A 15,822-nucleotide genomic window follows, 5' to 3' on the forward strand; every position below is an offset into this window, starting at 1 on the left:
TACAACTAAAAACATATTTCAGACATTTCACCACCATATTGAGGCCTCTAACACCAGTAGAATTTGTTGTGTGGGAAGTATTGTGAGCCAAGGTTCCAGTGTTTTTGCTGTTATGACATGGCAAAATGAAAATGTGGAGTCATTCGCAGGAACACAAAAACTAGGTCTGTATATTGTCATTGTATGTGCAAAGTTTAGAGTTGGTTTCATGTTGTCTTCATGCTAAACTTTAACAACATATGAGGCTTATTTTTCTCACTAAATGTTCCCCTACATTCACTTCAAATGAACATTCAACATAGAAACTGATGATAATTAAACACACATCCCAAAAAATCTCATATTTATTGAATCACATCATGGCGAGTGCTGTAACAACAAGACAAATGAATGAGGAGATCAATGCTGTACTGAAAGAAAACAATGCAAAGGAGCTATTGTTTCTCAATGGATTAGCATTACATTTATTTGCAGAAGCTTCAGTGTTTCAGTTGGTCTTAAGTTTGTAATGTCTTTGCCTCCTTATTGTTGTTGAAGTTGGGATGGTGACAGAATATGTAACACTAGCAACCAACAGACGTAATTAGATGGCGGTCATTTGAAGCCTTTGCACATCAGTGTTTGTGGTGAGTCCATATCACCATTTTGCCGTGTTAAAATAGCAAAAAATATACGTGCCACACACCAAATTCTATTGATGTTAGAGGCCTCAAAGGTTGGCGATGAATGCCAGCAAAAACTGTATTTTTAGTAGGAAATGTGGGTACATCTATATACACCAATCAGCCACAACATTATGACTACTGGCAGGTGAAGTGAATAACATCAGTTATCTTGTTATAATGCAATGTTCTGCTGGGAAACCTTTAGTCCTGACATTCATGTGGATGTTTGACATGTACCTCCCACCTAAACATTGCAGATCAAGCAACCCCCCATGGCAACAGCAGTCCTTGATGCCAGTTGCCACCCTCAGCAGGACAATGCATGCCGACACACTGCAAAAACTGCTCAGGAATGGCCCAGGGAACACGACAGAGCTAAGATGTTCACCTGGATTCCACACTCCCCTGATCCAAATCTTATTGAGCATCTGTGGGATGTGCCAGGATCGGACTGATCCAGGTAGGTCCCACCCTGCAACCCACAGGACCCACAGAATTCACTGCCACCATCTCCCCAGAGGTCCTGTGTCCATGCCCCACTGGGTCAGAGGAGTTTCAGCAGCATGAAGGAGACCAACACAATATTAGGCAGGTGGTCATAATGTTATGCCTGATATAGCATCATATATACCACCCTTGTTTAAAAATACTGCACTTTTATTTCATTTTCATGGGCCAACAATTACAAATGTAGCCTCTGTGGAGCCATTTGACCATTTAGATCTGCTGAGAAAAAATGTGTCTGTATTCTCATTAAATTAAATTAAATTGTTGAATGAGTTGAAATTCTCACAATTCAGCTAAAATGTTTAACATGTTTTAATCTTTGGGCCAAATGAACATATAAGAATTTTTAAAAAAAATCTAAAACAGTGCAGCAACATATTTTCTGAACTATGTGTGTTTTGACACGGATTGACCCATAGAAAGATGTTTTTTCTTGCGGTGTCTTGCAGCTTCTCTGCCAGCAGATGCCGCTTAATTACGTCCAATAATTCATCAAAGCCTTCCTCTTCCTGCCCGAACAGCTCAGTTCAGGAAGAAGAAATAATGGCGACGCTTCTGGGGTCCGAGTCCCCTTGTACTGGAGGAAAACGAAGAAATTGCAGCAGCAATATCGTCACAAAGTTCACGGCCAGTAAGATTACTGGCCAGGGTTTCAGCCGAGGGACACAGGTAAGAGAAACGACGCCCGCTTCGACAGTTAAGACGCCCGAAAGTTGGTCGACTGAGACCAGGGACTTGCGCTTGGAATCAAGCCTGAAAATGAAGACATTGTCCTGGTGACTTCACTGGAGATGTGGTCGCTCCTGTCAGCTTTAGCTTCACAACTAGCTGAAACATTACGGGCTGTTTCTGAAACGCACATCTTAAATCTTAATATGGCTGACTTCTGGGCAACCTTATTTGCTCGCTGACAAGCTAAAATAACGTTATCAGTACAGCAAGTGTTTGAAGAAATGCTCCGCTGCGAGTGGGTCTTTTGTTGTTAGCTCCATGTTAGCTTAGCATTACAGGTCAGGTTAAATACGATATAAAATGCTTGGAGGCTAACTTTTTCTGACTGTTGTTGTTTATTTCAGGTGTCGTAGTGTCAGTGTCACTAGAGACCCGGCAGTGTAATTCTTGTAATGCTTAAATCTTCCAATCAACGACAGGAACGTTTGCTAATGTTGCTAACGGGTAACGTCAGCTAGCTAGCTAAGCCAGCTGAACGGCTCAGGTGATTACGTAACGACACACTAACCACAATAACTATCGTTTCCATAAATGGATGCGCCACAACAGCTGGTAGAGCAACTTAACGTTAGCAAGTTTATTTTTGCTTAACACATGCGGACATTTAAACGACATTTGTAACTTTGAAGATCGTATTTGTTGAGCCAGTTTGGATTTAACGTTAGCGACAGTTCACGTCAACTGTTTTGATTCTCCTCGGTGCCTCTGCTCGTGAACATCACATCTGTCCGGGCATTTCTGGTCATGTAGCTGCTGTATGTCTCTTTCACCTTCTTCCTTATCAACTCATGAACTAAATCGTTTAATTACAAACCATATAAAACCACTTATTCGATTTGCTTATGCAATATTTCTGCATATTTTGCTGTCGTGACTTTTACCCTCTTTGCTGAACTGCTGTTTTCAGGGAAACGCAGTGCTTCTTGGAGGTGACAGTTCAAACTTTTAATTTATACAGACGTGCCAAAAACAAAGTATATTTATATAACCCTAGAAATATCAACCTCGACACTTTTTCTCTCACTGATCACTGAGTGTTGAGACTACTGCTACTGTCATGTCAGTGCTGCTGACACATCACATCTTAATGGGAGGTTTGTGGAGGCAGCACACTTTTTGAAAAAGACGTCATCAACTTACTTTGACTGCTCACAGAGATGCAGTAGAAATAAGTATTGTGATTTCAGTTATATTATTGATAAAATGATATGAATTAATACAACCTAACTTTTCAGTAGTTATTTTTTTCGCGTGGATTGCCTATGAGAACTGAGTTGTGCCAGATTGCTATTTGATTATTTGGCTTCCAGTAAGAGGATCTGGCTTGTTTTCTCCTTTGCAAAATAGACAAAAAATATTAGCTGTAGAGGTAAATGCAGAATGCCAGGAGATTCTGTTTCTATTAATGTTAGTGTCTGCTAGGAATAGAAATTATCATGCAATTTTTAATGCATATTTATAGTCACACTGTTGTTACAGCCTTTTACTTTCAACAGAGGTTGTCTACTGAGAATTGTTCTAACAACCAAAGAGTCCATGTTTTCATTACTTGAAGACTCAAAAAATCCTTTCCGTAAATATAGAGAATGTTTTCTTCTGTGACTGTGCCAAAAAACTCATTTCAAAAAGCCCCACTAGGGTTTAATCCAAATAAGAAGAACTAAACTCAGCGGTGCAGGCATCCTATATGCAGCAGGGTTAGCTTAGGATTCTGCTGCATCTTGTTCTACACAGTTCATTTTGGTTTTAATGACTGTGTGCTAGGCAGATGAGAACTCTCTTGCCCTATGCTCTTAATTATTTCAGGGATAAAATGTTCTGAATTTGCTTTGAGTTTCTATTCTCTTGCTGTAGTCTGTTAAATGACTCAAGGTGTGGCTCTAAGTCTAATTTAATAGAAGGTTAACAATCTTTATATAATCCTAACCCTTATCTGTTCGTCTTAAAAGTTCTACTTATAATTCATGGGAAGAGCAGCTATCTCAGTCTGTAGTTTTCATATGTGTTAAATATTTGAAAGACCACACATGTATATGTTTTATGTACAAGTGAATCACACTATGTGAAATGTGCCATTGAGGCCAAAATAACATTATGAACCCTTAAACCCTCCGAAGACCTAAAACAAATAGCTATGCATTTTCACTGTGTATGTTGCACTATTTTAAATTTTTTTGTGTTTATGTGTTATAGCTCCCAGGAGGCCTGCTCCAGGAGAGAGATAAACGCGCCAAATGGCATGGCATCCCTACTCTGCTGCAGAAGCTCTACGAGAGCAGCCATCCCAACAGTGACCTCTCCCATGCCCACAGCTTTCTTAAGGTAGGTACACGGTGCACTCTAGTCCATCCAACAGTGATGCTTTGGCTGCATTGAACACGTAACATATGCAGACTGAACATGCTGTGGAATGTTTCCTTATACTGGCCACACCTGTAACACAACTAGATGCAAAAAATAGGGTGAGCTTTTGTTTTGGGATTACGTCTCGGTCACCCAGCACAGCACTGTTAATCTTTAAGTTAGGAAAGTTACCATCTACAGAGTAGGCTATGTAAGGGATAAAGTTATTAAACAGTGGGCAGCTGGCAGACTAATTTTAAAGAGTAAATAGATGCTTTATGACCCATTTCTGTGTGAAATAGCAGTGTACAGCTTGCATAAAAATACAAATAGAAGGCTGGTCTATTATTACATTTGCAGAGCAGATATCTCCGATGCTTACGTACCACGTGCTTCTCTCACGCCTGGTTTAGTCAGTTTTATTGATTATAATGGAAGCGCATTGTTGGAGCAGCCACTCCATTAATGATCCACATGTATTACATGTCCAGTGTAGCTACGCTGTGTGTTGCTAGTTTAGCCACTTATTGCTGAATGTTTTATTTTGGAATCTGGATGATTTAAATGCCTTATTATAAATGCTTGTCGCCAGGTTTTATCTTCCCAGCTCTCCATGGAGGCCATGTCCTTTGTCACAGAGGACAGGAAGACCGCTCAGGAATCCACCTTCCCCAACACGTACACCTTTGACCTCTTTGGTGGAGTTGATGTAAGTTTTACTTTCCTAATGCGCTGTTATTATTGGATTCATATACCCTGAAGATTGTTTTGATTGCTCATTTTCTCATTTTTCTGTTTATTTTTTTAAGCTGCTTGTGGAGATCCTGATGAGACCTACACTAACTATGCAGAAGAAAAAACCCAAAAGTAAGTTAAACTAAAATCACATCTATGTAGATATTTTCTTTTTGGGAAGTAGACACATTTGTACATGATGATAATTGATTTGATTTTCATTATACTGTAACAGATAACATCTGTGCTTCTGTTACAACAGTGAATGATGACTTGGTCAAAGACTGCCTTAGTGTTCTCTACAACTGTTGTATATGTGTAAGTATCATATATCATTTTTTACGTACCAGAAAATGTCAGAGGGTCATCATACCTTGCTTTGCTTTAACTGATGTGTATGACTAGACATATTTCTGTTGAGTTTGTCTGCGCTGTGGTATTGTTGCAAATCAGAACCATTTTTATAGACAAGACATGAGCAATGCAAAATTGCTTCTTTCAATTCGTAGACGGAGGGGGTCACAAAGAGCCTGGCAGCGAGGGATGACTTTGTTTTGTTTCTCTTCACCTTGATGACAAACAAGAAGACTTTCCTACAGACTGCTACTCTCATTGAAGATATTCTTGGAGTTAAAAAGGTCAGAGTTAAACTTGGATTGAATGTTAAGCATGAGAATGCAAATGCTGCTCATTTTAGAATTAATAATTTTATGCACTCCTGTTTCTTTCATCATAAAGTTAATCATACGGTTTCTGTGCAAATAAGAACCTTTGGTGTGCAGATAACTTTGTTGTATATTCTGTATCTATCTGCTGTCTCTGTTCTCCAGTCCAAGTACTGACACTTACATTGCAAAACGTGTCCCTCACGTCACATTCATGCCTTCATTTTAAAACCTTGATGCACTCATTTCAAAGTACAAAGTCACTGTCTCTCAGCTGTATATTGTGAAACTTGGGTTTTATTTGGCAAACGGCACAGCTCTGTGGCTTGAAGTCTTCATAGTCATTTGTAAATTGGATCATGTCACTAAATCTTCCAAATGCTGCAATTATGTGATTCCATCAATGTGTTGTGGTGCCCACATGTGGAGGCTTAGTAGATACTCCTATGGTGTTTATAGGTGCAACTGGACAAAAGGAAGTATTCTTTGTTTTGGTAACTGTGGTCAGTAAATTATCAAAAATGACAGAAATTAGGGACTATTCAGAATCGCTGAGTGAGAAAACGTATATAAAGGTCATGATTCATCCATTAGTTAAGATGTTATTTGTTATTAGTTTTGTACATGAAGAGAAGTCACTGTAATATGTGCAGTTTTTATCCATGAGTAGTTAAGTAAATCAAATTCAGCCAGGGTTGGACTCAAAACATGTTCCTTGTGAAGATGGTGCGTAGATGTGGTCTGTCTATATTTAATAACAGTGAATCTGTTGGCACTTTTCAGGAGATGATCCAGTTAGAGGGCATCCCCAACCTGTCAGGCCTGGTCCAAAGCTTTGACCAGCAACAGCTGGCCAACTTCTGTCGCATCTTGTCTGTCACAATCTCAGAACCTGACGTAGGAAATGATGACAAGCACACCCTGTTGGCCAAAAACGCTCAGCAGAAGCGCAATGCTAGTCCCTCGCGAGCAGAGGTCAACCAGGGTAGGTTGTCTTCAGTGTACAGACCTCAGTTCTACTGCTTACCATGTCGTGTGCCATTGCAGAAAAATGGATCAGTAACTGAACTCTGATCATTGCTTCCCCACAGTAACCCTGCTGAACATCCCAGGTTTCATTGAGCGGCTGTGTAAGCTGGCCACTAGAAAGGTGTCTGAAGCCACAGGCGCCAACTTCCTGCAGGAGCTGGAGGACTGGTACACGTGGCTGGACAATGCTCTGGTGCTGGATGCCCTCATGCAGATGGCTACAGAGGAGGCTGAACAAAGCAGCACGGGTGAGATTTCACTTGTAATGATTTTTCCTCACTTTGCCTAAATCCTTTGAACTTTGTTTGAGATGTTAGGATTATTTTTCTCACCTGCAGAGTCATCAGATGAGAGCTCTCTGGCTACCAGCCCTCTGAGACATCGACTGCCCCAGTCCATGAAGATCGTTCATGAAATCATGTATAAAGTGGAAGTGCTCTATGTGCTCTGTGTCCTTCTCATGGGCCGACAGAGGAACCAGGTACTCTCCTCCCTCCTTTGGGTTAGCGTTGAACTGGGATATTGACTCCGTTTTTTCCATTGACCTATGTATTGTGTCTCTTCACAGGTTCACAAGATGCTGGCTGAGTTCCGTCTCATCCCGGGTCTCAACAACCTGTTTGACAAACTCATCTGGAGGAAATACACAGCTTCAAACCATGTGGTGCACGGCCAGAATGAGAACTGCGACTGTAGTCCAGTATGAACTATTATCCCACTAATCTTTTAAAGAGCAACTTGCAGGTTGATTTTTTTTTCTAAGCTGAATATATACTTAATATTTCTAGGAAATGATAGTTTGGAAAGTTTATGCATATATTTTTTATGTCTTATCAGGCATAAAGGCAAAAGTTAACATGAAAAAGTTTTTTGAAACACTTTCTTCCCCCTAATCTGTCACATTAGAGAGTCGTGTCTGCTGAAGTACACTGTGCACTAGTAGGCAGTAGTGAATCTGACTGGCTGTGATTTAGAAAGTAGTTGTTGTTTCCTATTCACTTTGCATTTCAGAATTTTTCGTCATTGTATTTTACTGTGTTTATGCGTGTTAAGAAAACTCCAGCCTGTCAGGACACTGAGTCCACACTTTCCCTAACTGCAAAGTAGCTTTATGCCTGGGCCAGTTTTGCATGAGTGAGGAGTGGAGACACTACACTGCTGCATCTGTAATGCAAACCACGGTTGTGTTCAGGGCTCATTTCAGAAAGGAGGATTATGTTAGTGGAGATAAGATGGAATCAGGGAAGGGATGAGAGTTCAAGATGAGAATCAGAGTCAGGATGTGTGATACTGATAGCTAGTGATGGTTCCCATGGTGCACACAGAAGTTTCAGTTCCATCAGCAGCAGCAGCTTCTGGTATTGGCACCGGTGGTGGCAGCAGTCACAGATCTATCAGGGAGTCGGCTCTATGAAAATGAATCTGCACTGTCGGTCTCTTTTATAGTTACATACTTCCAAAAATGTTCAGCTCTCTCCCACTTCTGTGTTTCTTTCTTTCTCACTCTGACTCTCACATCCACTCACTCGTGGCACAATAAAATGTGTTGATTTATATTGGACAAATGAGATAAGACAGTTTTCAGTACCAGCTCCCCAGTATTGAACAACCAGTACCTGCTGTGTTGTAGCCTGATATGTAATTGCAAACTTTACAGTAGTGAGATGAGTGAGAACGGGAACTAACGTTATCAAATGTCAGACACCACTTTTTAATTTCTCACTGATGGCTGTTGAATCTTACAATCCTTCTCTGTTTCTGATCTCCTCAATGCCTGGCAGGCTCATGAGTAAAGTTGCAGTTTGTTATATTTGTATGGATATACATTTTGAACTTCTTCATTGTCAAACTACTGTTTGATCCGTATTTCATACTGTTACACTGGACTTAGCTTGGCTGCTCTGTCTTTTCTGCTGACATGACTAAACTCTGTGTTTTGAGCCGAGTATAAAGCAGTTATAAAAACTACGCTAAATGTTGTTGTAGTGCACATATAGATATAATTTTTTAAAACCTAGTTTTACTTCATTTTCCTTTACTGGCATTTCCAACCTGCAAGTTGCTGTTTAACTAATAGACTCCAAACTATTAAGTGAAACTTGTGAATTTCAACAGTGACACTCTAACTGTCATCACACAGGAAATCTCCTTCAAAATCCAGTTCTTGCGGCTACTTCAGAGTTTCAGTGATCATCATGAGTAAGCAGCAATTTTTGATTACTTTTATTCTGATGTGTCCTTTAAGCTATGTTTATATACATTTTCTCAAATATGTTTCTGTCTTCCAGAAACAAGTACCTCCTCCTGAATAGCCAGGAGCTGAATGAACTGAGTGCCATATCCATGAAGGCTAACATCCCGGAGGTGGAAGCTCTAGTCAACACAGACAGAAGTCTAGTGTGCGATGGAAAGAAGGGCCTCCTCACGCGCCTCCTTACTGTCATGAAGAGGGAGCCTCCGGATTCGTCTTTCAGGTTAGCGTCACATAGTACAAAGATCAAGATGCAGAAGATGAAGTTGTTCATATTAAGTGTCACACTCCTTTTAAGAGTAAAACATCCTCATGTTAAAGCACAATGCTCTCTGCAGTTTTTATAATAATGATAATGATTTTTGATTGTATAGCACTTTATAAAACACAGTTTCATAGTGCTTCCCCTTTAAGATGTAATACATAGGTATAAATACAAATATACATACTTAATGCATTATAAATAGACACAACATGAAGCACACAAGCAAAATATCCAAAACTGAAGTTCAGCAGAGAGTATTGATTAAAAAGCCTAATCAGTGCAAATGAGTTTTCAGCAGCTGTTTAAAACAAACTGCAGATTGTGCAGATCTGATGGAATGGGCAAGGCTGCTCCTAAGATGAGGAGCTACAACCACAAAAGATTTTAAAAGGTTTTAAAATAGGACTTGGCAACGGCTAACATGTCTTGATCAGATGATTGGAGAGTCTGACTGCTGAAAGAAGGACTCAACAACTCAGCTGTATATGCAGGGGCCAGGCCATGCAGTGCCTTTTATGTAATTTATGTTTTACTTGAAGCAAGAATTGGAGTGATAAGGAACCGACAACTCCCAGTTACACTGGTCTAAACTGAAGAAGTTTAGGGCATGTACTAGATGTTTTGTGTTTTTGACTGATAATACTTTGATGACTTTGATTTTTGCAATGTTTCTCTATTGAAAGGAATCTGACTGAATGAGCTTGGTATTAGGAGATTCAAAGTTCAATTGTTGGTCAAAAAGAAAATGAAGATTCTTACAAAGAAGTCATGATGTTGTTACTGGAGCATCAAAATAGCAACAGACCTGCTTTACTAATAAAGATTGATGTCAGTTAGAAGGACCTGAGTTTTGTCAGAACTGAGACAGAGGAAATTGTTACAAAGATTTCTCAAGATTTGTCTGTCTAGTTCTGCTTGTTTGCTGATTCCTTTTGTTATGTAAATATAGATTCTGGCAGGCAAGAGCAGTGGAAAGTTTCCTCAGAGGAGCCACATCCTATGCAGACCAAATGTTCCTCCTGAAGAGGGGACTGCTGGAGGTAAAGCTGCAGCCTTCGAGTGTTTGTCACATCATCTATAAAGAGACGTCCACACTGCACAAATCCCTGTTTAATAATTACTTAAATGAACGACTGCTCACTTTAATCTCTCAACAGCACATCCTGTTCTGCATCATAGACAGTGGCTGTACATCTCGAGATGTCCTTCAGAGCTACTTCGATCTGCTTGGAGAGCTCATGAAGTTCAACATTGATGCCTTCAAAAGATTCAACAAATATGTCAACACTCCAGAGAAGGTAGAATTTGTGTGTCTTCTAAAAATATATTGTATCTATTGCCCTTTTGCAACACTGTTGTGCTTTTTTTTTTCAACAAAATACATCTAATGATATTTGGATTTTGCTTTTTTAGTTTCAGACCTTCCTGACACAGATCAACAGTTCTCTGGTGGACTCTAACATGCTGGTGCGCTGCATCGTCCTCTCATTGGACCGCTTTGAGAGCCAGACTGAAGATGTGAAAGGTAAATGGGGACGTTGACCGATTTAGTATAGAAACATTTAAGGTGTTTAGTTAGGACTTTGGGGAGTTTAATTTGGTCAGAGCATATTTAAAAAAACACAAGACAATTTGTCTGATGGTAAAGTATTATGGTTTGTGCAAATGATAAACCATGAAACACCATCTTCTAGAGCTGACACAGTATATCGGAAAACTGCATTCAAATTGACAGATGATGCCTGAAAACACTGTTTACATGTTACATACTTATATTAGTATCTTCACATCATTTTCTGTTTTAAGTCCAAGTTTAAGCTATCTTTTTGCAATGATTTTTGATGATCTACTTCTCCCTCAGTGGTGGAGGTACTTTCTGAGTGCTGCCTGCTGTCCTACATGGCCAGAGTTGAGAACAGGCTGTCCTTCCTCTTCCGACTGATCAACATCATCAACGTACAGACACTCACACAGGTCTTGTTTCATGATCTCTTTGCCTCGTTTTCAGAGAAAGTGTCTTATTATTTAGCGGAATTAATTTAACTCTATTTTAATGTACACCTAATGTAACATTAGATATATCAGATTAGCATATAAAGTAAATTTTAATTGGGATGCAAAATAGTTTGTCAATGTAAAGTTGCTTCATCTTCCCATCTGTAATTCCTGCAGGAGAATGTGAGCTGTTTAAACACCAGTTTGGTGATCTTGATGCTGGCAAGAAGAAAGGCTAAACTGCCCTTCTACCTCAACGCCCTGCGGGAGAAGGAGTATGCTGAAAAGTACCCAGGCTGCCTGCTCAACAACTTCCACAACCTACTGCGCTTCTGGCAGCGCCACTACCTCAACAAGGACAAAGACAGCACCTGTCTGGAGAACGTGAGTAGCTGCGACTCTTTCCTGTACTAAGCTGAAGCATTAGTAAATGTCTTCATTTTCAGAGGCTGTACCAGCTGGTTTACACAAGCAGCCAAAGAGAAGCTCCTCTCAGTGTCCGTTGTTCTTGTTCAGTGGCTTTTCTGTCACACATTAAAAACATTCCCAAAGAGAAATCACATGCTTGCATGCTCGTTAAAACAAGAATCCAAGTGCTGTGTCAGGTCAATGCGAGTGTGACGAGACTGAAACGCAGTTGTTTACAACTGATTTACACAGCAGTGGTTCAAGTAGAAAGGAAAAATCCCAAGGAACAGCTCATTGTAGAAATGTACAAGTTGTGTTCTTAATAAAAATGACTTTATTTTGCATTTTTAGAACCAGCTGTTGCAGGTCAAGTCTGCTTTACATTCAGGAAATCAAGAACTACCTCCTTTTCCACTGAAGAAAACTAATTTTGGTACTTTGGCCATGATTCATTTCTTAAAAATGTATTCTAAAAGCATTTTTAAAGCAGTAGCAACCACAAGTTCAAGGGCAGTGGAAATAGTAAGAAGTTATGTAACTTCAATCACATTTTGCTAATTTCTCCCAATTTTCTAAATCATTTTACCTCTAGAAAAAGCAGACAGTAATGTACTTACAGATGTTTGTGCAAATGAGTCTGGTCTGTGGTGACAAACTCACAGAAAGTTATCGCTAACTACGTTTTCCCTCGGTTGTGAAAAGCATTTTCTCATTTCTCCTTAACGTTTGTTCATGTTCACTGCTCTGATCAGTATTATTTCCTGCTATGGCTCTCAGAAATCACTTTTAAATGCACCATAAACTTCCTGATCAGCACCAAACAGCATACGGATAAAGTTAGTGTCCAACTGATTAATATAAAGAGGTCTTTAACAGCTTAAGAGTTGACTATTTCTGTAAGGGGATGAGTAGGACTACAACACAACTAAAGGGAAAGTAAACATATGACCTACATTCACAAACTGCTTAACTGAATGTACCAATGTTTGCTGGATGTGTGAATAGGCAGTTCTTTGTCAGCGAACAACTATTTGTAGGGGATTTCAGTGTTTTTCACTCGTTCTGCTGCCCCCTGGTGACGAAAATCAATCATGACCAAGTTTCATAACCCAAGCATTACATTGTTGTTGGGCGCACACACAGTCACAAACTGTTTAACTTTTTGTATGCGTGTTGATACTGATCCAGTAGACATCCAGCTAAACAAAGCTGATTTCCCAGTTGAGCATTCAAACTGGTGAAATTCTTCCCAGTCTGTCCCTTACATAAGACTGCTAACTAGGCAGTTGGTAGCAAATAAATTAAGTTTTGTTGCTCTAATTTCACTGTGGTTTCCGTCCTCTCAGAGCTCCTGTATCCCCTTCAGCTACTGGAAGGAGACGGTGTCAGTGCTGCTGGGCTCAGACAGGACTTCTCTGTGTGCCATAGCGAGCTACATCGATGAGCCTTTCATGGATCTGGACAAAGACCTGCTGGAGGATTGACCTCCAGTGTGTGCACTCAGTGTGCTGGGGATGGGATGGGGCAGACGGTCACGGGGAACATGGACACCTAAAGCTGGTGATGACTCCCCTGAGCCGAGCCATCCAGGCGCTTTGTGACTGCGTTCTGGATGTAAATCTCACCTGTCTACTGTCTGCACCTTCGCATGGAGGCCGTCATCACAGACGTGAGCAGATACGCAGTTTGCCTGGCTGTCGTCTTCTCACTAAGTTATCAAAGGAAGAGGAGAAAAACCTGTAAGCCCGCCCCAGATTGGCCACACGGTATAACGGACAGTTTAAGGACCTTGGAAAATGACACCTGCATTGGTTGTTTGCTTTAGGTGAAATTCAAATAGAGCCTTTTATATAACCTATACAAAATTCTATGAAAAAATATGTATGATTCAACAAATTCTATGTTAGAAAAAAAAGATTCTTTTCACGTGGACTTGGTTAGGAAATGACCACAGATTGATCTTTCACCCAGACGTGCAGGTTGGTGGTGTTTCACAGGGCTGCCAGGAGTCACCAGCCTCACTTTCGCACTACCTTCACGCTCTCTGTTGACTCCATGCCACTCCACTGCCTGACCTGTGGGGGGAACTGGTGATATTGGAGTTTTTTTGCAGGGGGTCTTCTCAAAAGAGCATTTTCATTTAACCTGTCTGTGGGACTGTTTTGTTAGGTGGCTATTGTTGATGGTGCTTTCTGGCTGTACTCAGCACATTTAGGTAGCTTGAGGGCCGGCTGACATGTTTTACATATCACATGGGGTTCCTCGTACCTAAAACCATCCATTCTGTTGTGGCTTCAGAAGCTTCACCCCAGGGACTCATCTTTTTTCCAGGTTATTTTTTGTTGATTGACTTTTGTCTTGTTCAAAACAATGGCTTTTAGCGCTGGTTAAACTGTAGAATAAAATGTTGCACAGATGAATTGTTTTTATTGTTTATTATATTTTAACACATTTGTTCATTAAAAACATCTTCATTCTGTAACAGAATTTGTATCCATGTTGTGAGAGATGCTTTGGGAAGAGAATAAACTATGCAGGCGTTAGTGTTAAGACAAGAGTTTTTGTTCCAGCCCACACAGAGTTTGTTTTACATGACTTAGCCTTCAGCCCAACATCATCAGCTTTGGATTGAAAGTCGACCACTTTCTCTGGTTATCTGCCATTTTTCACAATCTTTGGCCACAAGCTGAGAATGACAATCTTTCTATTTGATGGCTCTTTTTTTTTTTTTTGCATGGCACAACTTGATGTTTAGCTCGGACTGAGGAGGAACGGTGAAGCACAGCTCTGTAAAAGATGTCTATGGCCTGAACGTGCTGCTGATTTAATAGAAACGGCAGATGCGGCGCTGAACAGATAATTTGGTGTCTTAAATTAAACAGTGTGAACCTGAGATAAGTAGAAATGAATCAGCTACCTCATATTTTATCCTGACAACGTACAGATCAAACCACTTCTGATGACAAGTGTACAGATTTACTCCCAGCATGTCATGAGTCATAACACACATTCATGTGAATGTATAAGGGCATTTCTACAGTTGGCCCCTGATGCCATGAGTTACTTGTGCTATGCCGCCTTGGGATGCAAACAAACACGTTCTTTACATGTTTGAAGCCTTTTATTTGCTTTAAAGCTAATTAAGATTGTTTTCTAGCTTTCATTCAGCATGTCTTAAATCTCTCGATGAGTGTGCACATACTTTGAATTAGTTCATCTTTTGTGCTTTGCAGTGACATAAACGCAAGTACGCAACAAGTGCTTCTCTTACGGATTCTTAGTTTTCTTTGTTGAATGCCCAAGAAAATTTGCTGTTGTTTCTTGAAATCACAATATGGTTCGAGGCAGGATTCTTCTGCAGTGGTGTTCTTTAGTACTGACTGTGTGTTATCGTCACTCTTCTTGCTTCGGTCATCTGTGGTGGAAGTCAGAGAGGCTGTTGGCGCGATGGCATGAATGTTGTGAGCTCTTTGGAGCAACTGTATAAACAATCTCTGGACCCTGACTTCTGTAGCTCTGTGATCTGAGTTTGAGAGTGATCCTTCTGTATGATGCACAAGAGAACTCATTCTCAACAGTTATGCTGTATGTGGTGTGATGCTCCTAGTAGGCCTTAGATTTCATCTAATAGTTTGTATAGAAAATGGTGAAATGTTATCCTCTTGGCCAAGAACATGCTGCATATTATGACACACTATTTGAGTTTTATTTTAGATCCCTGAAACTTTGACTTTAACCGTAGACTTATGTAATGTTTAGCATGATGAAGACATTAGACACATTTTGAAGCCAGTCCCAGACACATTTTAAAACTGTGGTGCTTTTATTGATCAAATGTGATTGTATCCCGCCTCACTAGGGCTGACAGCATTTGTTTAAGAGAGGCTGAAAGTGGATGACATGGTGTAAAATCTCAATCCTAAGATCATTTAAGGAAGCGGCCCATATATATATTTTTACATTTCACTTTCATCTTTTCACTTCAGTCTTAATCTCTGTCTAACCCTGTTTAACTATCAAGCAGAGAAAAGGTTCATGTTTCATTTTCACATTCTACTATAACCACTTCTGTAACCAACTTTCACCCTCATGCTTCCCCTTCTAATGCTGGTATTGAACTTCATTTTTCCTTATTTAACAGCTGTTTGTCAAACTAATGATATAATAAATTCTTCTTTAGACTGTCTTTGTTGGATTGGATATCTTTATCACATTATCGACACAGAA

General features: G+C 40.1%; 1 protein-coding gene across 1 annotated transcript; it reads left to right on the top strand.

Moving 5' to 3' along the window:
• Positions 1 to 1,681: 1,681 nt before the first annotated feature.
• trpc4apa (transient receptor potential cation channel, subfamily C, member 4 associated protein a) lies at positions 1,682 to 15,781 on the top strand. Its single transcript, XM_023269527.3, has 18 exons — positions 1,682 to 1,841; positions 4,098 to 4,226; positions 4,840 to 4,956; positions 5,057 to 5,114; positions 5,245 to 5,300; positions 5,492 to 5,620; positions 6,431 to 6,632; positions 6,739 to 6,924; positions 7,015 to 7,157; positions 7,245 to 7,376; positions 8,817 to 8,875; positions 8,965 to 9,150; positions 10,142 to 10,232; positions 10,350 to 10,490; positions 10,606 to 10,717; positions 11,054 to 11,166; positions 11,365 to 11,571; positions 12,942 to 15,781. Exons 1-18 carry the CDS (start codon positions 1,716 to 1,718, stop codon positions 13,077 to 13,079), a joined length of 2,325 nt encoding a protein of 774 aa, XP_023125295.1. The 5' UTR covers positions 1,682 to 1,715; the 3' UTR covers positions 13,080 to 15,781.
• The last annotated feature ends 41 nt before the right edge of the window (positions 15,782 to 15,822 follow it).

This window comes from Amphiprion ocellaris, chromosome 5 (assembly GCF_022539595.1).
Source record: "Amphiprion ocellaris isolate individual 3 ecotype Okinawa chromosome 5, ASM2253959v1, whole genome shotgun sequence".
Classification (NCBI taxonomy): domain Eukaryota; kingdom Metazoa; phylum Chordata; class Actinopteri; family Pomacentridae; genus Amphiprion; species Amphiprion ocellaris.

Coding starts and splice junctions, on each gene's coding strand:
- trpc4apa (XM_023269527.3), top strand. CDS start 1,716: ATGGCGACGCTTCTGGGGTCCGAGTCCCCTTGTACTGGAGGAAAACGA. Junction 5,301..5,491: donor TCTACAACTGTTGTATATGT/GTAAGTATCATA, acceptor TTCAATTCGTAG/ACGGAGGGGGTCACAAAGAG. Junction 7,158..7,244: donor TGGGCCGACAGAGGAACCAG/GTACTCTCCTCC, acceptor GTCTCTTCACAG/GTTCACAAGATGCTGGCTGA.